Source organism: Molothrus ater, chromosome 17, assembly GCF_012460135.2.
Source record: "Molothrus ater isolate BHLD 08-10-18 breed brown headed cowbird chromosome 17, BPBGC_Mater_1.1, whole genome shotgun sequence".
NCBI classification, from domain to species: domain Eukaryota; kingdom Metazoa; phylum Chordata; class Aves; order Passeriformes; family Icteridae; genus Molothrus; species Molothrus ater.
This window is the reverse complement of record NC_050494.2, coordinates 13,227,554-13,250,378: the sequence shown is the minus strand read 5'-3', so window position 1 is coordinate 13,250,378 and position 22,825 is coordinate 13,227,554. Positions and strand designations below refer to the sequence as shown.

Here is a 22,825-nt window from a genome sequence, read left to right as displayed (position 1 = left end):
CAGAGCAGCAGCATTAACTGCCACGTGTTGACAGGCACTTCATTAGCTGCACTTTGAAGTGAAAGCTCATCAGAAGATGGATATTTAAGAGAGTGCCTGGAAAGAGAAGCCGGAGCTGAATCCTGCATCTATTGAGTGTTATGGTTGCTGTTTGTGACTTCAAAAGCAAAGCGACTCCTGACTCTGAATTCTCCACCTATCTGAGCTTGGATTCTCTGTCCTAGCAAAAGGACAGTGCATTAAATGTGCCAGAAAAAGATAAGTTCACTCCAGGACACCCCATAGAGTCTTCAAACCAAGCTGAGTTTGAGGCCAACCTGTTGTCTTTTGTTTTTTTGTACATCTCTCCTCTTTCTTTTTTTTTAATCCTTGATACTTCATTAAGAAATATCTGAATTCAGACAGAATTTATTGCTGTTTCACACAGCAGCCTGCCAGAAGGCCTCTTCTTTCCCTTCTTTCATCCTGATGTTCAGCACACATCCTGCTTCCCAGCTCTGTTTTCAAATAAGCCAGACTACTCAGAGGAGGAGATTTCTACAGCAATAACAACTACAGAAAAACCTCCCTCTCCCTCTTCTTCCCAACTTTCCTCTCATTCCAAGCACCTGATTCCTTCAGTTCCCCTGGAAATTCAGTCCCAAGTGGCAAATGTTTGAAGCTTTGATTATTTTCAAGCATATTTACTCTGTAAATATCTAAGCACCTTTGGTTTTGTTTTTTTTTAACATAAATAAAATATCCAAACTGCATCTCCAGTGGGAAAACTCAGCTAAAGAAGCTGCAGGAGCAGCAGCCACTCAAGGGCATCTGGGTGTTTGGAAGCAGCAAATTTCTGAGATTTGAGCTTGAGCAGAAGCCCAGAAAAACAGTTATTTAACATCCAGTGACTCAGTGAAGTTTCATACAGCCCTTCTATGAAATGAAATGAAGAATGAATAAACTTCAGCTTATAAACCATAAGGATTGTGGAAACAGGAACTGTGTTTTTAGAGTTAGCCCTAAATTTAGTTAAAATCATTATTTAACCTGAGGAACAATGTGTCTTCCTAAGCAATTGAGACCCCAAATTAAAGCCTGATCTGCTCTGTTACAGAACAGTTTCTGCTGGGTAAGAACAGACCCCCCTGATCCCAGCTTTTCAGATATTTATAGCAAAGAAATGAAACGAGGTTTTAGAGCTTTATCCCTATTAATAATGAATTTTAGTAAAGAACTTTGCGATCTCTGGGGAATATTCAACAGAACATTGAATTGAGAGAGGATAACATTCCTGATTCCATAAAACAAGAGAACTATCGCAGACATCTTTTATGAAAAATCCTTTCCTTAGGATTTTTCCTCCTGAGAAGCTGAGAGGCCTCAGGAACAAAATGTGAACAATGGTTATCTGCTGCTGTGGAATGCAACAGGTGCATCTGGGATTGGGCTCATGTGATTGTTTCTAATTAATGGCCAATCACAGCCCAGCTGGCTCGGACAGAGAGCCAAGCCACAAGCCTTTGTTATCATTCTTTGCTATTCTATTCTTAGCCAGCTTTCTGATAAAACCTTTTCTTCTATTCTTTTAGTAGAGTTTTAATGTAATATATATCATAAAATAATAAATCAGCCGTCTGAACCATGGAGTCAGATCCTCGTCTCTTCCCTCACCCAAGAGCCCCTGTGGACACGGTCCCAGAGAACTGCCAGGGATAAATTCACTGCTGTTGAGCGGGTGGGAGCTGCTGCCCGTGGTGGGTTTGGCAGCAATGCCCTGCAGCCCCAGCCCCAGTACCTTTTTCCAGAAGAGCTTGCTGAGGGGCAGAGGGGTGGCTGAGCCCTTGTCCTTGCTGCCCTCCCGGGGTTGCTCTGTGCTCACGCCCTGCGGAGGCGCCGCGGCCTCCGGCGCTTTCGGGTTCTGCTTGGGCAGTGCCTCTTGGCAGGGAGGGACGTTTCTGTCTGCTTTTACACAGCTCACAGGAGGCTGCTCAGGGCTCTGGGAACGAAAGGACATGGAGATTGTGAGCGACAAACCCAGCACGCTCAGCCATCATCACCTGGGCAGGTGAGCACCGCCTCTCCCCATTCTCCCCTGCCCTTCCTTCCCTGCTTGACACAGCAAAGCCAGAACACAGATAAAGAAATTAAAACACTTAGTGACTGAACATGCCAGTGAGAATTCCACTTTTCCTGCACTGCACAGATAATTCAACCCCTCCTACTCACTTTGGTGTTGGTTGTCTGCTGGGTTTCTTTTGCAGCCTGCAGGGAAACAAAACACAAAGATGAGTCTGTCTGAGGCAACGGCAGCACTGCAGTTCCACAGGCCAGCAATTGTCTGTGTCACCAATTATTTTATTTTTAGTGAATGTGTGTGCAAGTCCTGGCTCCTGCAGCCATGGAAACTGATCCCTGGAAGAGTGGAGGCTGCTGGAGGGAATGCCAGGTCCCATCCTTGTACCTGCACCAGCCTGGTGCTGCATTCTTTGTGCTTGTAGTTCTCAACTTGTTCTTTAAAAACATGTATATTTATACATGTATTCCCCATATTCACATTCCCATTCAGCTCAGGTAAATCACTGCAGAGGATTTAAAGGTATTAACAGATTTTTCTGTGTCTGCAGCTTCCAGTGCTCAGGGACACAGAGCTGGGTGTTTTCCGTGGGAATCTCACAGCGCCACCAGGGATGTGCTCCCGTCACCTTCCAGCAGGAGGCTCGGATGCCTGGGGCCCAAAACAGAAAATGCTGGAAAGCCAGGGCACGGAAAAGCCCTGAACTGGAACTCGGGCAGGAGAAAAGAGCAGCTCTGCAGGGGCTGGAGGCTGCTTCCACCCAGCCTCTCATGGTTTTGGGCATGAGGTGGCATTTCCCTTAGCGCAGCCATTCAGTGGTGGGGCTGCTGATTTCATCAGGATACACAAAGCCAGGAGGAGAGAGGTCCATTCCTCCTTGGTCAGGGACATTGGCTACATCTCTTACCCTCACACTGAAGAATGACCTGAGCTGTACAAAAACCCATCCAGCCACAGCCTGGGGCCAGGGTCCAGCAGCCTGGGCAGACTTTGGGAAGTTCTCCACAGAACAGGTGAGGTATTTTGCAGGGCAGGTGAGAGAGATATTTTGCAGGAGCCAGGAACTTTTTTTTTGTGGTCAGCTCTGACAAACAACATCCAGAAGAGGAGGTGAGAACAAGGGTGAGGATGCCACGGGCTGGCTTCAGCATTAGTGCTGCGAGTGAGGGATTCACCCTTCTCTTCCAAGGGAAACTTCCATAAATCAGCACAGTTATAATGCAAAATTAGCATGGAATGAAGGGCAAACATGCATGGATGGGAAGAGCATCACAAGCTGCTTTAGAGTTAGGATTTTGTAATACAGGAGCCTGAAAAACAATGTTTCTGTTAACTAACAAACTCTTTCAACTTCCATTAAATATTCCAGGCAATTTCCTCACTACAATTTATTGCAAGATTATTGATTGGAATTGAATCTTAAAAAATGCCAGTCAGGTTTGGTTTTTACCAGGAAACCTTAACTCGTTATGAACAAGTAATTAATATTTTAATTTTATTAAGAAACGAAGTTGAGATATCAATTTTAAGGTTTTGGGAAGAAATGCACACTTGAATTCACTTGGAATACAATTATTCCTTCAGTAATATGCAGATGACTTTTTTTTCCCCTCAAAAATGAGAGAGTGGAAAGAACATTTTTGGTTTTAAAATGTATTAAAGATTGGCCTATGCCCTTGGTTATAAAGCCCCCTACTCACCAGAAATTCCACGTGGGTGTCTGAAGGGAGAATTAAATACTAATTATGCTCCTCCCCCACTGGAAGGGTCCCTGCTTTTGCATTCTCTGGGCTAAAAAGCTGCAATGCTCTGCTTCCCTGCCATGACCATCTTGAGAGAGTTCAGAAATCTTCAAACACAGAGCTTGAGACCAAAAGTTTTTGGTAATTTCTGGTTTTTAACATAAAGGCTTATGTCCTCTGAAAGAGCCATTTGCTTGACTGTGCATTTTAAGCTCTTTAAAGTACCCATCAAACCCAGATTTTTTTTTTCTACTTCAAATCAGAACTAAAATAAATTAATTTTCTTGGTTGCAGGGAGAAATCCCTATTTCCGCAGGAAATTCCATGTTCCAGCTCCTCTGTGATGTATCAGATGCCCCCAAATGCCAATTTGAGCCAAGTTCTGGTGTACATTAATGACATAAAACCTGACCTGTGGCTGGGCTGAGCTCCCAAACCTCTGTGGTTGGAGGCTTTGGTCACCTCTACACAGCTCATTGTTTGATTTTGGTTTTTAGTGGCCAGGGGGGTTTAGTCCGTGTTAGTAACTGGCAGGAATTATTGCTCCAGGGATTGCTCCAGAACCCCGAGGTCACAGAGGGCCCAACGAGAGGAAGGTGCAGCTCAGGATGGTTCCCATCCCCCAGCACAGAAATGCTCCCCCAGGGACCTGCAGAGCTCTGCACATCTGCCCAGATGTTGGGAAAGAGCTCCTCTCTGTGTGCCAGCAGCCAGCTGTGATTTCCCAGGGTTCTGCTGCTCCTGGAGCTCCATACCCACCTTGTGCCTAAAGAGTTTGCTAAAGGTGCCATGGCCCAGCTTGGGGCTCTCTGCCTTCTTTTTCTTGGCTCCTTTGGAGGGGGATTCTGCTCCTGCCTTCGGGCCAGGCTGTCCCCCAGGGCCCTTCTCCGCCTTGGAGCCCTTGTGCACAACAGCAGGTGCAGGTGAGTGTTTACTGCAGACATTTGCTTTATCAAAGACATTATTCCATCATCACACACGTGGGATTAAAGGAAAATATTCCCTCTTAGCTCTGGATAAATTGTGGGTTTTTTCCCTGAGTGATTTCTCAGCTCTCCTCAGAGTTTCTTTGACATGAGTAGCAAAATAAAAGCCAAGGCAATCCACCTGATTCCAAACTAAACCACAACTTTCCCTCTAAAATCTCCACTAAACTGAAACCTAAATCCCAGAAACATCTGCCTTTCCAAGTCATGAAGAAGCAATTTAGGATTTATAATTTTAAGACATCTATAATCTTCGGATTATATATGTTTTAAAATTATATTTTTGGCAAATATATAAATCTTTGGAGGAACATTGAGTCTTTTTATTGTAGCATAATAGGGACTTTAAAATGGTTTATATAATGCATTATTTAGAAAAAGGGCAGTGTGAATATTCATGATATACACTGCCTAAGATATTTCAAGCTTGCATTAATATCCTTGAAATTAATTAATTAATTTTTTGAGGTCTCAGGCTTTAAAGCAGGAAGATGCCTTTGGTTACCTGGCATGGAGGAGGATGAAGGATTATTCCCTACTAATTCTCACAGCAAAAATGACCCTTTTTCCTGCAAAATTCTTATAATTCCTGAACAGAGAATGTCACAGGATCAGCTCAGTGTCTGCAACAGGAGGGTGAGGTCAGTGATTGGGGCAGACCTTGTCCAAACAACCTCCTGGTTTATAGAACTGCCCGAGCAGGTGTGGCCGGGCTCTGAACCAGTGTGAGCAGAGGAAGGGACAGGCACTGAGGGACAGGCACCGAGGTGATGCCTCAGCTTTGAGCTTTTCTATTTTTCAGATTCTGTGCTCCTCTAGTGTGTGGGTCTGGGTTCACATGAGGGGATGGTGAGCTCTGTGCACAGAGCAGGGAGACAAAACAATTCCTGCTCAAATGACCCAAATCTCAGCCCAAGAGCACAAACAGCGTGGGCTGGAGAGAGAAAAACAAGGATGGGACTGCAGGGGCTAAAGCTGGAATGGGACAATGAACTGCAAGAGGCAAATGGAGCAGAACTGATCCCAGGGACAGAGCCCGTGCCCGGCCGTGCGTTTTGGGGCCATTTTGGTTCATCTTGGGTGCAGCCCTGGCTGGGCTCTGGTGCTGCCCAAGGTGCATCCATGGAGGAGATGCTTTGAATGAATCCCTGCTTTATTCTGTAGCTCCATCCAGTCTCTGCTCCAGCTCAGCCTGCACAGGGCATCAGAGGGATGGCCACACCGAGGGTGTGCCTGGCTGCTGGCAGCACACGTGGCCCAGCAGCTGATCAGAGCTGCAGCCAGCACTGATAAGAGCCTGACCCTACAGAAACAGAAGGTTTTCCCCCCAGAGGGTGCTGGGACACTGCCCAGGCTCCCCAGAGATTGTTCCCTGCTCCAAGCCCTCCAGAGCTCCAGAAGCACTTGGACAATGCTCTGGGTGGGATTGTTGGGGGGCTGTGCAGGGCCAGGGCTGGATGAACCTTTGGATCATTTCCAGCCCCAGGATATTCCATGATTTTATCATTTGAAGGCACAGCAGCCACCCAACAGCCCCATGGCACTCGGGAAAACTTCACTTAACAAAGCTTTAACTTTAACACACTTCAGTTGTTTTTTTGGGGGGAAAAAAAAGGAACATTATTTCCTATCAGCCAAAAAATCTGCAGCCTTTCTACCTGGGAGCTGATAAATTAACCTCCTCAACACATTTCCCCTTTATTGAAGTACAAATGCCATATCAGATAAAGGAATTCCCAATAAAAGAGAACTCCCACTTAATCTCCTGGAAGGAGTTTGCACATCCTGCAAGTCACCTGGGTTTGTTTGCCCTGCCAGGTGTGCCAGCAAACCAAACCCACCCAGAATAGCCCTGTCCAAATGGCAGCAGCACCAGCAGTCACCTGGCACAGCTGACACAGGCAGGGAAGGAAATGGGGGTGTTTGCATCCCAATCAGATTGTTCACCACCTCTGGGAAGAGCTGGGAGTCTCCCTGAGCCAGGGCACTTCCATAACTGCATTTTCTGCATTGCTTGCAGAAGCTTCACCCTATCTGATGATTTTCCAGGTTATTCAGAATTATTGAGAATAATTTTCAGAGTTACTCAGAATTAAATCCCCCACATACTCACCAAGCTTGCTGCAAAGGCTGAACACTGAATAGGACAAAAGAATTAAAAAATAGGAGAAGACCCCAAAATGTTGTGATTTTGGCTAATAGCTGCATGGAGAAAACCAGTTCCATTTTTAGGGTTTTATTCCTTGTTTCTTAAGAAAGTTTTTTCAAGCCACAAGGAAAACTGTTCTATGAGCAAGGAAAACTGTTCTATGAGCAAACGGAATCTTTTATGGACTCAAGTTTTCACTGAAATTTTAAATCAAAGACAAGCCAGAGAAACAACCAAAAGCATCACAAATCATCACCAAGCTTGCAGAAAACACAACAGATTTTGATTGTAACAGATGATATTAAGAATGACACGGTTCAGTCTCTTCCTTTTCAATTTATCCAGGGGAAAAATATTTTAAATTACTTCAAATGATGACATCAGTTGGGAAAAAAACCCAATAAAATGAAGAGGAAATCCCTTTGTGAAAAACACCTAATGACCAGTGAACAAGGAACTGCCTACCTTATCTTCAGAATCACTTTTGGCTTCAGCTTTGCTTGGGGAGACCTTAAAAGAATTTGAGAAAAAACAGTCACTCAACCCAGCCTTTCAAAGGGTCAAAAAGATAAGTTTAAAATCAGCAGGTTTTATTTGCACAAAGGGAAAATACAAATATTGCTTGCCTCAAGTGGGAAAATTGATAATGCAAATATTCCTTGAGAACACATAATGGCTATGATGAAAAATGCCTGGATCGAATATTTACTATTCAAGCTTCTAATCAATTAATAAAAATGAACTTTTAGAGGTGGTACAAGAGGAATATCAAGCAGAAAGTCCTTGAGACAGTTCAAGATCTGTATAATCTGTGTAGAAGTGGAATTTTGCAGAGCAGGTGGCACTCATTGATCATTTCAGTGTCCCCCTCCTCATCCCCTCCGGAAAAAGAACATTTTACATTTATTGATGCATTTTTACATTATTTATACAAATTTTCCAGTCCCACAGGGGATTTTTTGGAAGCAACTGAACCCCAAAGAGATGGAAAGGAAAGGCAGAACTTACCAGTGTTTTGAGGAAGCTCATGACTGAGCCCTGTCCTGCAGCTGCCTGGGGACTGTGCTGCTCTGCCTGTGCCCGCCCAGGTGCTGCAGCCAGGCCTTGCTCACCTGCAGAGTCCTGCCCAAGCTGCTCTTGGCTGCACTCATCTATCTCCTAAAAAATAAAAGGGGGCACAGATTGCTGGGTGCCAGCTTGCCTGATTCCCCCGTGGAATGCAAAAGTGGCTTTTGTGACTGGCTGGGAGTCACAACAGCAATTCCAACCATTCCTGGCCAGCCCACGGGCAGAACAATCCAGCATTTATCCCTCTCCTTCCCCTCTCTGCTCAGCCACTCAGCACTGCTGCTGCCTGGGGGAACGCTGCTCTCGGCCACAACAAGCACAGGGCGAGCCCCAAACTCCACTTTTGTCTTTTCGAGGCCGAACTTGTGAAAAATGGGAGCAAATGCTGCGATTTTGGCCCCTGCCAGCTCCGTGTCCGAGTGCACCTTACAAAGATGGCTTCTGATTCTCTATTTTGCCATGCCAGGAATCATTTTTATCTATTAAACATCAATGTGGCACATATTAAAAAAAGGAAAAAGGCAACAAATCAACGTAATTCCTCTTAGCCAGATGGAGCTGCCTCTTCTCTTCATGGAATTACACACGGAATTACACTTCCCAGAGCTCCAAAGCATTTTCCAGTGCTCAAGCACTCACAAGTAGGGAATATTTAGGTACTTGTTTTCTGTTTAGACACCTGGACAAGGGCCTGCTTCTAAAAAAAACACGTCTTGAACCAGTTTTGGACAGTTTGGCACCTCTCACACTGAATTTACCTTCCATTTTGGCCACCTTTGCCTTGAACCTGCACAGGAAAACTCAACAGAAGTGTTGTGCAGGAGAGAGTGACATCAAAGAATGCCTAAGTGACATCAAAGGAATTTTTCCCTAAACAGATCATTACAGTTTAGTGCTTTTTTTAATGGGAAAAATCAGAATAAAAGCATTCTAAAGAACCTTTCCCTATGCTGGGTGATTAAAATACCACAATAATTGTATAATATGGATTTCTTTATGTCACCAGTGGAAGGAATAGACTTGAAATGCTTTAAGATTTCAGAGGGATCAGGACAGCCGGGTGTGGGGTGGGCAGTGCCAGCAGAATACAGGGAGTTAAAGCATCCATTGAAATGCCAGAAGGGACTTCAGTGTCATTCCCCACCCACCCAGCTCTGCAAGCTGGCCCAGGAGCAGCAGAGCAGGGCTGGAATGCCCAGCAGGCCACTGAAGGGTCTCACACAGCACCCTGTGCAGCTGCCAGCCCCAGAACAATCTGTCCCATGCGGGACACGCGTGGCCACGCCAGCCCGGGGTGGCACTCACAGAGCTCTGGAGCCATGGAAATGCTGGCTCTGCTCCAGGGCTTCAAGGGACCACTGAGGCAGGAGGAGGAGGAGGAGGAGGCTGATGTGCTGCTGAACAAAACCAGCTTCACAGCACAAGTGCTTGGTGCCATCACACTCCTCAGAGCTGGATGCCACCAAGAAAAAGAAACAGATTTAATGAGGTTTTGGAATTAGAGACAAGCCCAGTGCATCCCTTGGGGCGCATTTCGGGAGGGAGCTGCACACAGCTGTTTCCAGCACCCCTAGCTGGTCCAGGACACCTCCCTGACAAAGTCACACTGAAGAGAAAGCCACTGCAGATCCTGAGCATTGGGGCCATCCCAAAATCCCTAAACTGCACTCACAGCTCAGATGTGCCCCATTTGATGTGCCCATTTCAACTCCCTGTATTCTGCTGGCACTGCCCACCACGCCCCCGGCTGTCCTGATCCCCCTGAAGTCTTAAACCATTTAAAGTCTATTCCTTCCACTGGTGACATAAAGAAATCCATATTGTACAATTATTGTGCTGTTTTAATCACCCAGCGCGGGGAAAGGTTCTTTAGAACGCTTTTATTCTATTTTTTCTCACTAAAAATGTCCCAGCCCAAGCCGAGGCTGCCCTTGGATCACTCCAGCCTGGCCTTGGAGAGGGGCTGTGCTCCATCCTGCGCTCCCATGGGAATGTTCCTGCAGGAAGAGCCCGGGCTGGGGCCATCGGCACAGAAATCAGGCACGGAGAACACCCAGCCCTGCAGGATCACGTTTGCAGAGCCACAAAATCACCACAAAAGCCTCTGTGGCAGCTCCCTGCTCAAAGCCCTGGGGGTAAACCATGAAAGAAACCCCAGGAATAACAGAAGATCAGTATTAGGAGTTAATAGATGCTATGTAAATGTTCAATTCATGCCTTTGAGAAGCTGAATTTGGGGGTAATAAACACCTTAAATATACTGTAGTTTCAGTTCAGTCATCAGGAAAAAAAACCCCCAAACATATCAAAAGAATGTATTCCTGCCAGCACTTTTGTTTGCATGAATCATGGCTCAGTGAAACATTTCAGGCATATAATTTATCTTTTCTTTGGCTTACATAGTAAATGCTTCATGAATTCATGAATTCTGCCCTTGTTTTAATTATGCTGCGCTCTGAATGTAGTTTTGTAGACCACAAAAATAAAGAGTGGCTCAGCAAACACAGAATGTTTGTGCAGCTCTTAAGCTACAACTGTGGAGCCTCTCTCTTACTCACCAGCAACGCTGTTTGTTTTGTCTTGGCACCCAGTGCAGGGAAACTTTGCTTTTAGCATTTACAGATACTACAAGTCATAATCCACAAAGAAAAAAAAAAGACAGAGAGAGAGAGAGAGAGAAAAGAGGAGCTGTTGGCAGCGATATCTTGATTTTTAGTATGATTATTTGGTAACAGTTTGTAGTTTCTACAGTAACAGTGATTAAATTAGGCTTGGTCATTCTCCCATCCAGCAGGAGAATTGGAACTTCAGAGGGAACAGAAGGCAACTGTGCTGCAAGGCAGAGCCACAGCCTTTGTTTAGGGATGGAGTTAAATTTGGCAACACATTGCAGTGTTTAGCTGATGTATTTTCCCCAAAAAAGGTGCTTAACTCCTCTCTGCCCCCACCATATATTCCTTCTCATACCTGAAAGAACCAAAGACAAAATTATAGCCCAAAAATTCAAGTTTAAAATTCCTCTCCCTGTGATCCAGTTCTGTCATTTACTTACACAGTGAACACCAATTTTGTGATTCCTCAAAGATATCCATGCTGCAGCTTTAAGCACATACCCAGGAGGTGTAGAGGCATTTTTGATAACCAGACCTGTCCTCAGGAATGTTCCAGAAAGCTGCTGGGATCCTGCAGACACTCCCAGCCAGCCCCAGCAGCACCCAGGGCTCAGCTGTGCCTGGGATTTCCAGGTTATTCCCACCAGAGACCTCCAGGATGGGGATGGGCACAAGGGGACTGGGGCAGAACTGCCCCTCAGTAGGAATTGATGAGAAATCCAGGTGTTATTGATGAAATAAAGCTTGATCTGGATGAGCAGTGCTTCCCTGCTTGAACTGGGAGAATGATTTCGATTCCCTTCAGTCCCTGATCATGCACTGCCTCACCTAAGCTTTCAACCTGTTTGCTCCCAGCAATGCTTAACTCTGAATTTTAGTTAAAACTGCTCCAAAGTGTCCTTTCCTTGGACTTTCACAGCATTCCTCCAGCAGCACCACCTGTGACCTTCCCTGCTCTGTAAATGACAGCAGTGTCACTGCGGTGACAGCAAAATAGGAAATGAGAATTTGGCTTTTGGTGGGAAAAGAGACAATGCCTGCAAGCCATGGTGAGGATTTGTTGAGTGTGACAGTCAAAAATATCCAGGAATTTGGGGTGTTGAGAAGCTCCATTCTAAGAGGCTGGACACAGAAGTGCCAGTGTGCCCTGAACAGAGGATTCATTGCAAATTATCCACCCTGCTCTGCCTAGGTGCTGAATGTCTTTATGGGTTCTTTAAATGTGCATCCTGAGCTGTCTGAAACACCAGAGATGGGAGCACTCCTGAGGGGCAGGGGTGGAAAATGAACCCTCAGGAAAATATTACAATGTGTAAATTTATACAAGAAATGTGCTCTTCAAATCTGAGAAGGGCTAAGAGAAGACAAAGGTTAAAAATAAAAGAATTTTGGGACAACTTGCAATGCTGGCAGTGTAAGCAGTGAGTATCTCATGAGTTAAGTTCAGGCTTACAAATAAGAAGGTAGTGAGTACTGCATCAGAGATCACCATCTTATTTGTAAGCCTGAATTGGCCAATAAAAGCAATTATTAAAGTGGTATTTACACATTGGTTTTCCCTCCTGTTCCTGACATTAAACGGGGTTTCAGTTTGATCACCAATTCCTGCATTCCACCTCTCCAGCAGAACTCAGAGTTACACCATTATTCCCTTTCAGATGATGGGCTTCTTCTGTAGTTAATTACCTGAAAATTACACCTTTTGTATATACGATACATCAGATCTGGCAGGAAGTGCAAAACCTAAACTGATATCAACTTCCAGCTCCTTTGACCAGAGTGCTCTTTCTGTTAAGATCCGTAGTTTCTTATATCACATTCTCATCCTGTAAAATCAATGATGAACCACTTTTCCTTGACTAAAACATTACAATAAGCTGGAGTACAAAAATCATTGCTGCATAATATTCCTTATTTTGCTGAATAGGGTATCCTAGCTAGAGAAGTAGGGCTATTTTAAAAGTGGCACAAAACACACCAAAGAACTTTTAGAAACCCATCCAGAGTCAAACCCCAAGAAACTGGTTTAGTTTCAGGTATTTTTGCTTTCATTTGCAGCTGGCAGCTGTTCCTCCTGGCAGTTGGAGCTGTGTTGCCCAAACCTTTTGGGGAATTATAAATTGAATTAAACTGGAGGTCAGGATTTAGTCATGAGACAGAGCTTCACTCCTTGGCCACAGGTTCCTCTTCCACGCCTCTGTCCTGGGGCGTTACCTGTGGTCATTTTCAGGGCAACACCGACTCGTCCCCACCCTCCATGGAGTTATCCCACCCTGCCAACATTCCCAGGAGATTTAATCAGTGAAAATGAAATTAAAGGCTATTTACGAAGCACTTGCCTTGCGCAGCGGTTCCCCGTGGGGCGCGCCGGCCGCGATGCTCCCGTTGGGGACGTCCAGCCCCTGCCTTCCCTGCTCAGGGTCACCCGCTGTCCTCGCCGTGCCCTTCTCCAGCCTGAAGATCCTGTCCAGGAGCGTCACTTGCCTGCCCTTCGGGGCGGCCACATCGCGCCCCTCAGGCGTCCCCGCGAGCTCCACGTCCTGCAGCGGGGCCTGCGCCGGGTTTTTATGGCTGCCCTGCTGAGGGGCTGCCCCAGGCCCCTCCGTGCCCTCGCCCCGGCCTTTGTTGGCACCCAGGGCGGCCTGTGCAGGGGCCGGAGCTGCCGCTGGCTCCTGGGCAGGCGCTGGCACGGCCCAGGGGAAGGGCAGCAGGGAGCGGGGCCTGGCAGCTGGCGGGGCCCTGCTGGCAGCGCTCCCGCCGCTCTGCCCGCCCGCCCGGGCACCAGCACCCGGCTCTGCTGCAGAAACGGCCGCGTTATCCTGGGCTGCAGCTGCCCTGGGATCCGCTGCAACACAGGAGAGACAGGGAATTATCCACGGGCATGGGCACCCGGGCTGGGGTGAGCTGGGCCTGAGGGGGCGAGAGCACACTGGGGACCTCAGTGCTGTTGCTCAGCCCCAGAGCTGATTTCTGCCAGCCCTCACTGAAATCAGTGTGAATTTTACCCTCTGCTCATCCCCAGAGCTGATTTTTGCTCCCCTGCCACCCCTGCACCCTGAAATCAGCGCACATTTTACCCTCTGCTCATCCCCGGAGCTGATATTTGCTCCCCTGCCACCCCTCACTGAAATCACACACTGAGTGCCCATTTTACCCTCTGTTTATCCACCAGAGCTGATTTCTGCCAGCCCTCACTGAAATCAGTGCAAATTTTACCCTCTGCTCATCCCCAGAGCTGATTTTTGCCACCCTGCCACCCCTGCACCCTGAAATCAGTGCACACTTTACCCTCTGCTCCTCCCCAGAGTTGATTTTTGCCACCCCTGACATCAGTGTGAATTCTATCCTTCGCTCATCCCCAGAGCTGATTTTTGCCACCCCTCACTGATACGAGTGCACATTTTACCCTGTACTCATTCCCAGGGCAGATTTCTGCCACCCCTCACTGACATCAGTGTGGAATTTTACCCTCTGCTCATCGCCAGAACTGATTTCTGCTCCCCTGCCGCCCCTCACTGAAATAAGTGCAAATTTTACCCTTTGTTCATCCCCAGATCTGATTTCTGCCACTGCTCACTGCAATCAGTGTGAATTTACCCCCTGCACAACCCCCTTGCAGTGTCAAAGTCAGATGCTACCCCTGTTTGGCACTACTCAGCCCAGCAGACAGCAAATTAAAATCAGTGATATTCAAAAAAAACCCCAAAACTAGTAAAACTTGAGACAGTTATATATCAATGTATCAGCTGCTCCTCTGTTAAAGCTAAAGACACAAAAGGAATGGGAAGCACCAGGACTGATCCCATTTCCTGGCTGGCCAAACTCCCAGCAGGGAGTTCTGTGCAGTCACAACTGATTTCATTCATTTTTCCTCACCCTGCTCCTGTTCTCCTCAGTGCAGCTCCTACCTGTGCCTGTCCTTTGCCTGTGGGTTATTTCGAGCCAGATTTGAATGCTGATAAATCACATCCCAGCCAGGTTTCTTAGCCTTACATTTCTCTTTACATTTTACATTTCTTCTCTCACAAACTGTGGCTCAGAATCACATTTCCTCCCCCAAAACTCACACAAATCATTCCATGCGTACACACGTGGCCATCACACCTTAGATGCAAAACCCCTTTTGATTTAAAAGTATATTTTATGATTTTATAAAACAATGGAGCTTTGATAACACAGGTGAGGTGAAAATCCCTGGTATGGGATCCACAGGCAGGAAAAGGCAGCTCCTGCTTTACCCAAGACAAAAGAAACAAAAGAAAAATAATCTTGCTTGGATCTTTTTTGTGGCTGGAAGCACAGATGATGTGGTGTGAAACCCCAATAAAAAAGGGTCTTGTTGAGAGGTAAATCTTACAGCTCCCCCTGAGCTCCAGTTTCTCTTCCTTCCTTGGGGCTGGAATATGGATCTGATTTCCCTGTCAGTCATCACCACATTTCAAGGATGAATTTAGATGTATTTAATTATAACTGTGGAAAACTGACAGGCTCAAACCGACTTGCTGAATTAGAACAGGAAAATTGTCAGTTTCAATGTAAAATTGAAATTATTTCAAATTATAATTGTAATAGTCTAGTCAATATTATGCCTTCCACATTTTCCTTTAAGAGAAAGAAAACCCCAGATACCAAAAAAACCTGACTGAAGCACATCTTCCACACAGCACAGATCTTCAGTGTGAAATTCTTTGGGATTAGGGAAACAGAACAATTTTAGATCCCAACTTTCCCAGCAAAATTCCCTCAAGCTTCCCACCTCGCCAGGGATTCTGGATAATCCCACAAAGCATCAGCAGGCCCTGGGCTGCTGTGTCTGTGCCCATCAGACCCTGTCCTGCCTGGCAGCACCCTGGGCACATCCCTGGAGCTCCCAGGAGCAGAGCAGAGCCCAGGGCCCAGCCTGGAGGTTCCTTTTCCCACAGCTTCGATCCCATGGCTGGGTGTCCCCATGGGACCCTGCCCCACAGCCCAGGCTGCTCCTGGCGAGCAGCAGTGGGGATTTCCATGAACCCCAGGATCCTGGAATGCTCTGGGTTGGGAGGGACCCTGGGGACCACCTCACCCCACCCTGCCATGGCAGGGACACCTCCCCCTGTCCCAGGTGCTCCCAGCCCAGTGTCCAGCCTGGCCTTGGGCCCTGCCAGGATCCAGGGGCAGCCCCAGCTGCTCTGGGAATTCCTGTGCCAGGAGCTCCATCACAGGGAGGGATTTTTCCCTAATACCCAACCCAAACCTGTTCTGTGTCAGTGTGAAGCCATTCCCTGGGTGCTGTCCCTCCATCCCTTGGGAATCCTCTCTCTCCATCTTTGCTCTTGGCTCCTCCAGGCCACACTGAGCTCACCCCAGAGCTTCTCCTGTCCAGGTGAACAATCCCAGCTCTGCTCCATCCCTCTGCCCATCCTGGAGCCTCCTCTGGACCCTCTCCAGCAGCTCCTGCCGGTGCTGGGGGTGCAGTGGGGCAGTGCTGGAATGTGCCAGCATCACCTGAAGGGACTTCACCCAAACAGCTGCCAGCAGCAGGGGCACAGGTGACACCCTCAGGGCCGTGGTGACAGCAGCCACAGCTGCCCTTGGATCATTCTTAACGAGCCTTTTGCCCCCTCTTTGTGTTTTGGGCAGAGTGGCCAGAGCTCCCCAGCACTGCCTGTTCTGGCAGGCAAAGAGATTTCCACTTTCTGGGCATACATGAATTTATTTTTCCCCTGCATTCTTCTTCTGCTGTTCCTGTGAGGAAGCAGCTCCACTGGCAGAAGCCCTTGGGCAGCAATATCCTCCTGTGATATTTCATGAGCACCAGTTTCAATTTCAGTGTCCTGACAGGCACAGCAAAAGTGCAAATTACAGCTACTCCAGCACCTATTGAGATACTCAGCTGGGGCCACTAAGGACCAGCTGTAGTTTCCTGAGCCTCCTGTAGTAAAGTTTGAAAAAGAACTTCTAATTATAGTTGGAAACTTGGGAAGGAAGCAAAAATCAAAAACCCTTCCCCAGCTAAAGAAAGGAGAAACAATATCCATAGGAAAATAATTGTAAGAGATGCTGAACTTCTGCTTTATGTAACAGATAACAAATGAACCACAGGAAAACTGGCTTGGGCTCAAAAATAGGGACAGAAGCTCAGCACTAAGAAAACCAGCTCAACAAGTAGCAGCTCAGGAACCCATGGAGCTCCTTTTATCTCAAATTCTCGAGGAAGGAATGGAAGCCCTGGCAAATGTCACTGCCATGGGCTCTGCTGTGCGTGTGTTGTGTCAGGAGAGCTCCAGCTGCTCCAAGGAAATTCTGCTCAGCCAGGGCCAGGGCAGATCCCAGTGCTGGGCTGCACTGAACAGGCACAGCAAGCCGAGGGAGAAAAGCCCTGAAATTCCAGTATTTGGCTGAAAAGTGTGTGTTATTTTTGTTTTTAAAGACACACAAGTGGCATTTTTTCTTTCCAGATTTATTCCTCAACCCAGAGGCAGAATTGCAAAGATAAGCAAACCCCCCCAAATTCTAGGCCAGGTCTTTGAGCAGATCAAAGCTGCTCGCTGTGACTGAGATTAAAAGCTGCTCTGAGATGAAAATCAATACACAATTTACAGACTGCATTTCAGAGCACTCCTGCTCCAGCGTTTGCCTTCCAACTCTTTCAACGAAAGGCAGCCACACTCCAGAAGATTTGTCTCTCTTTCCCCTTCCCTTCATCAGGGTGTGTTAAAAAGGAAATTTTGTGGCTATACAAAGTCCCTCTTCTGTAAAAACACATTTTTTTTTTGGCCTGGAATTTGGCAAATTGGACCAACATTTTTTCCTTGAATTAGTAAAAACTAGAGAAGCTCAATGGTTAATGCAATATCACAGAATCATGGATTGGTTTGGGTTGGAAGGGACCTTAAAGCTCATCTCATTCCTCTCTTTTGACTACAAGCCAGCCACAAACAAATATTTTGCTTAGCCATGGAATTAGAGCCACACAGCACTTTTTTCTCCCCTGCTGTTCAGATAATCCTGAAGAAAATATTTTAATGGCCATGAAGAAACCGTTAAGGGCTACAAGGCAACATTTGGCACCAGGAATTCCAGCAGAGCAGGGCAGCACAGGGTACAACTGCCCTGAATGAATTCCTGCAGCAAATACAAATGCAAAATAAAAAAAAAAAAAGTCTCATCCTTCCTTAAAAAAAGAAGGAACACACTAATATCTTTTTGCCATCTTACTCCACTATTCCATGCAAATAATTTTTTTTGCTCCAAGAATCATCTTGTATCACTAATTTACCTTGCATTGTTATTTACCTGCAGATTTCCAGAAATTAATGGAAATAGGGGCAGAGGAGTCAGCAGCAAGAACAGGAACGATTATTCTCTAAAAGCATCCCTGAAATACTTCACATTTCAGGGTTTCTGCTGGGCTCTGGCTGCTGGCAGGATCTGCTGAATGGGATTTATCCTCTGGGACAAAGGAGCTGCATCTCCACTCAACCTTTCTCCTTTGTAATCTTTTTAACTCCTTTGTAATTCTTTTTAGGAGCAGGTTGTTCCAATCTGCATGGAATTACCAGCCAAGCCCACAGGAATTGTTGCTGTTTTGTCCTCCTGCTGCATTTCTGCTCTGTGTAGTGCAAATCGGAGACAGAAACCTCCAATTCCAACCTTGCCCCTTCACCTGTTGCTCACCAAGTGCTTTTATTACTGAAAGTACAACAAGATTCCCTTTTTTTTCCCCCAAATTCCTCACTCCATGCCCCCAAAATGCTATTTATTACAGTATTTCATTTTTGAAATACCACCAACTATGTTTTTGTAGTAATAGCTTCTATCACTTGTATTTCTCCCAGACCTGGATTACATTGCACAAACATGGAGATTTCAATGGTATCTCAATTATTTAAGCTGCTTTTCAAACAGGAAAAAAGTTTAAACACAAGAAATATCAACACAGGAACGTCTAATTTTTCAACTTGCTACTTAAACTGATTTAGCAGTTACATTAATTAGATAATCCATTTAAGTAAAGCAGTCCCATATGCTTCATTTTACATATGAGGAATAAAATGTACGTGTATTTTCTAGGTCTTCAGGCAGTGAAAATCATCTGGCTTTTATTTCCTCCTCAGAACTCTGCTGGTTTACACCAGAAAAAAAAAACACACAGAGAGGCTTTGCTGGTAGGCAACTGCTTAAAGTGACTTATGGTGGGATGGCACTGGGAAATTTGGGCCGTGGAGCAGAGGTTCTGAGCTGTTATCAGATCCATCTGCATATCCCCCACCGGCCTTTGATTATTTTTACCAAAATTTAGATTTTTCAAGTGCCTGTGACAGACTGAGAGGGTCAACAACAAATCAGAAAGTATTTTTCTCAGCACAGAATTATCAAGCATTTTCTTTGCTGATAAGATTGAAGAGGAATTGTTGGGTTTTATTTATTCTGAAAAGAAAAGGAACAGCAGTGCCCACGAGCGTGGCTGGACCTCAGAGCTGTGCATGGGGTGGAGCTGCTGCTCAGAAAGGCTCCAAAGGCAGCACGAGGTGGAAGGAGAAATTAATGAGGTGTGAAAAGCAGGAAGAGCCACGCGCCTGTGGATGAGAGCAACTGCCCTTGAGTATGTGGAGATAACTTCTCAAAACCACTTGGAAACCACTTTGTAATGCTCGGGCGTGCAGCTCACAGCGGGATTTTGAGGTGGAAGAGGGGCTCGGGGTCCAGCTGCACACCTGGGCACACTCACCTGCAGAGCCATCCCCTCTGACCCCACCAAACTGGGCTGGAATGGGATTTAATAATCCCATTCCATATCCACAGTTTATCCATAGAAGGGACAGAGTTTATTTAATTAGTGGGCAGGGGAAGAAATAACTGAGATTTATTCTAAATTCTCAAGAATTCAAGCTCAGGAGCTTCATTTTATTACCTTTTGTTAAACAGCTAGATTTTGTTATGAAGCTCTTGCTGGAGATTTCCTCTCTTTAGGAAGGGCTGCAACCTCCAGAACGAGAGCAAGGATGGTTTCTGTACATTAAACACTCACTAAGGCCCAGCTCAGGAGCAGAAGGGGCCAAATGTAATTCTGATTCAATAACTGCACTGCAGCTTTAATGCCTGCCCCTCTCTGGTGCTTTTCCCAGCCAATCACTATTTAAAAATCTAAAACAAGACAGAAAAATTCCCTATATATATTTAATTGTTAATAAATAACTGCTCAGTATATATCAAGTCAAAGCAATGCCCCTGCTCAAGAACACAGGGCCAGAAAAGAGAGAATAAGATGGAAATGTTCAGCTGGATAAGGATTCTATCATGAATAAGGCATTTCTACAATTTCAGTTGTTGGAAATTGCTGCAGAGAAGATCAGAAATATGGGCTCATATTTAAAAATGCAGAGGTGGTTTCTAAGACTTTATCATCCTGTGGATCAGAACACACAGCCAGGGCATGGATTTTTATCCCTTTCCAACACATGAACTCTTCTCTTCCTGTAAAACATCTCCTGGTGTCCCCCAGAAACTCCAAACCTCTCCAAGAGTCCAGTATCCCCCTACACTGCCGCATTCTGTCCTTTCCACGAGCCAGCATTCGGGCTCCTTGCAGCACCAATTCCCCCAGGGCTGGCTGGAGACACGAACTGCACCAGGAATTCCCCCAGAGCCTGGGCAAGGGGGAATTGTCCCAAACCCGGCAGGGACCAGCACCAGAGCACCCCTGCCTGGCGATGCTCCACACAAAGCCCTCCCCTCTAAATCCCCTTTTTGGGGCCAGGGCACAACCAAACCCCCAGAACTGTTAACCAGCATCCAGAGAACTTCGGAAAGAACTCCTTATTTTTCTTTTTGCTGTGTTTAAACTTTGCAGCTTCTGCAGAGCCACATTTCCAAGTCAGAGCTGGACCACGGGTCCATCCCCAATTCAAAGCCATCATTTATTGTTCCTTCGGTCCCAACCTCCCCCAGGGCATTTCCAACCCCTTTCCCAGCCCATACCTTCACCATTCACTGCCGGGGGAGGGCTCTGAACAAACACCACGGATCCATTCGCAGTACCATCGGGAGACTCGGAGAGAGGCTGGAGTAACAAAGAACAGAGTTTTTAGGACATCAAAGGGGTGAAAATCGCACTGGCAGCAGCCAGGGGAGGTGGGATGGGGTGGCTCACCTGGTAACTCTTCACCGTGCAGGCCTTGCCATCCTCAGCTTCCTCTGGCACGCTCAGGTTGTTCCCCATCGCTGCTGCGAGGCACAGGAGAGACAAACCCCAAATCACCCCTCTCTGTCATTAATATGAATTCACTGCCAGTTCTAGTTAGGAGACAGCCAATGGGGGCAGGTGTTAAAATCCCTAAAACCCCACCCAGGGCACCTGCCCCATCCTCAGCCTGCCCCGAGCCCATCGTGCTCAGGGCTCACAGCTGCTCCGGAAAATGGCACGAGCCAACGAACTTTTCTGGTTTGAAAAAGATTTCAAACAAGGTTGGTTTGAAAAGATTTGAAAAAGATTTCTCGTTTGAAAAAGATTTCAAACAAGATCTCTGATCCTCAGCCCCTGCAGCCTCCTGTTGGTGCAGATTTCCTCACTCCAGGTGAGGTGTCTGGAGCCGATGCAGAGCAGGGGCCACAGGCTCTGAGCTCTGGCAGATTCTGCTCTAGGGGAGCTCAGCCATTTCCTAAAATCCAGTTTATAATTCTCACTGAAACAAAACACACACAGCAGCCATGTGGAATTTCAAAACATTTTCACTCACAGGAACTCTCTCAAGGAAAGATGGAGATGAACAGGAGGGGCTTTTTGCTAAACATGGGAAAACTTGGCTACACAATCCCAAATGTGACTCCAAAACACCAAACTCTGTTCTCTGCTGTGCACATGGAGAGTTTGGAGCTGTGGCTGCCCCTGGGTCCCTGGCAGTGCCCAAGGCCAGGCTGGGAGCAGCCTGGGACACTGGAAGGTGTCCCTGCCCTGGAAGGGGTGGGACAGGATGAGCTTTAAGGTCCCTTCCACCCCAAACCCCTGTGTGATTTAGTCCCTCTGACCCAGGATGGTGCTGAAGCTGGGACGTGCACTCAGACCCCAAGTTCTGGCTTATTTCTGTTCTGAGATGTGAATCCAGAGTCAGTCCCAGATCCCTAGCTGCTCTCTTTGGTGAGGATTTGTCTGCTCTGAGGTTCAGGGGAGTCAGCTTCACTTCTGCTTTGGGTTTTTGACAAAATCTGAGACTTTAACCTCAGCCTGCAATAAGGATGAGCTTCACTGCCAATATAAACAACACTACAATCAAATAGATTTTCCACTGGACTATGTAGAAAACATCCGTGTGTGCTGCTTCTGCCCTACTTTAAAGAAAAATGACAGGTCACTGCCACCTATAGACAGCTGTGAGCAGCAGCAGTGGTGATCCAAGCACAAAATGACTCAAAGCGGCAGCTGATGTCACAGCTGTGCCCTTGTGCCAGCTCCTGCAGCTGAGTGTCCCCGTGTGGCTCCAGAGCTGACAAACAGCAGCTCCAGCCCTGGCATTCCCATGGAATGGGTTTTTTGTTTTTCCCAGAGTGCTCAGGCCTCTGTGGATGTGCTCAGATTCGTTTTTCTCTCATTTGATACACCGTGGCTTAAAGCTGGAGTTATTCAATGTGAAGGCAAATAAAGGCAAATAAAGGAGCCCTCACGATGTGTTTGTGGGGTGGATAATCGGGGAATTGCAGCAGAATTTGGTTGGAAGGGCCCTTGGAGATCACCCAGCCCCTGGCCAGGCAGGGCCACCTGGGGCAGTGACACAGGAACTCAGCCTGGGGAGGCTCCAGACAGGGAGATGCACCTTGCATCTTCATGCAGAGGGACGTAAAGAGATCCTCCTGCCTGCAGCTGTGCCAGGGCTTTGCAGAAAGAACTTCCTCACTTTGGGAGAGAAAATGTCACAGCTTTTATGGGAGGAGATGAATTTGGAGGGCTGAGAGGGGAAAAGAGATGATTCTGATCATTCTTCAAAATGAGAGGAAAGCCCCTAAAAGTCAGCAGGAGCTGCAGTGGTCCCTGTCCTGAGGCTCCCTTCCTAGGTGCAGGTTTTTCAGCCAGTTCCAAGGGTATTCTCCTTGTGGGGGCTCCCTCAGGCCAGCTGGAATCCAGCCTGACTGGTTGCAAAAGGAACATGAACTACCAGCTTCTACAGCTCTGAAACAATCCCTTTCCCAAATTACGCCTCACTGCTTCCATTGTAATGCAGAAAATAATTCAAAAGGAA

At 46.7% G+C, this 22,825-nt stretch overlaps 1 protein-coding gene across 1 annotated transcript in view; it reads right to left on the bottom strand.

Annotated features, from left to right (window-relative positions):
* Positions 1–20,814, bottom strand: part of BCAS1 (brain enriched myelin associated protein 1) — a 34,550-nt gene extending 13,736 nt beyond the window's left edge. Inside the window, exons 1-8 of the mRNA XM_036395898.1 lie at positions 20,746–20,814; positions 20,574–20,655; positions 12,953–13,458; positions 7,942–8,091; positions 7,399–7,443; positions 4,558–4,698; positions 2,209–2,244; positions 1,778–1,978 (exon numbers count right to left, since the gene is read on the bottom strand). Coding sequence (XP_036251791.1) covers positions 1,778–1,978; positions 2,209–2,244; positions 4,558–4,698; positions 7,399–7,443; positions 7,942–8,091; positions 12,953–13,458; positions 20,574–20,655; positions 20,746–20,814 — 1,230 coding nt within the window. The remainder of the gene's footprint in view (positions 1–1,777; positions 1,979–2,208; positions 2,245–4,557; positions 4,699–7,398; positions 7,444–7,941; positions 8,092–12,952; positions 13,459–20,573; positions 20,656–20,745) is intronic.
* Positions 20,815–22,825: the final 2,011 nt, after the last annotated feature.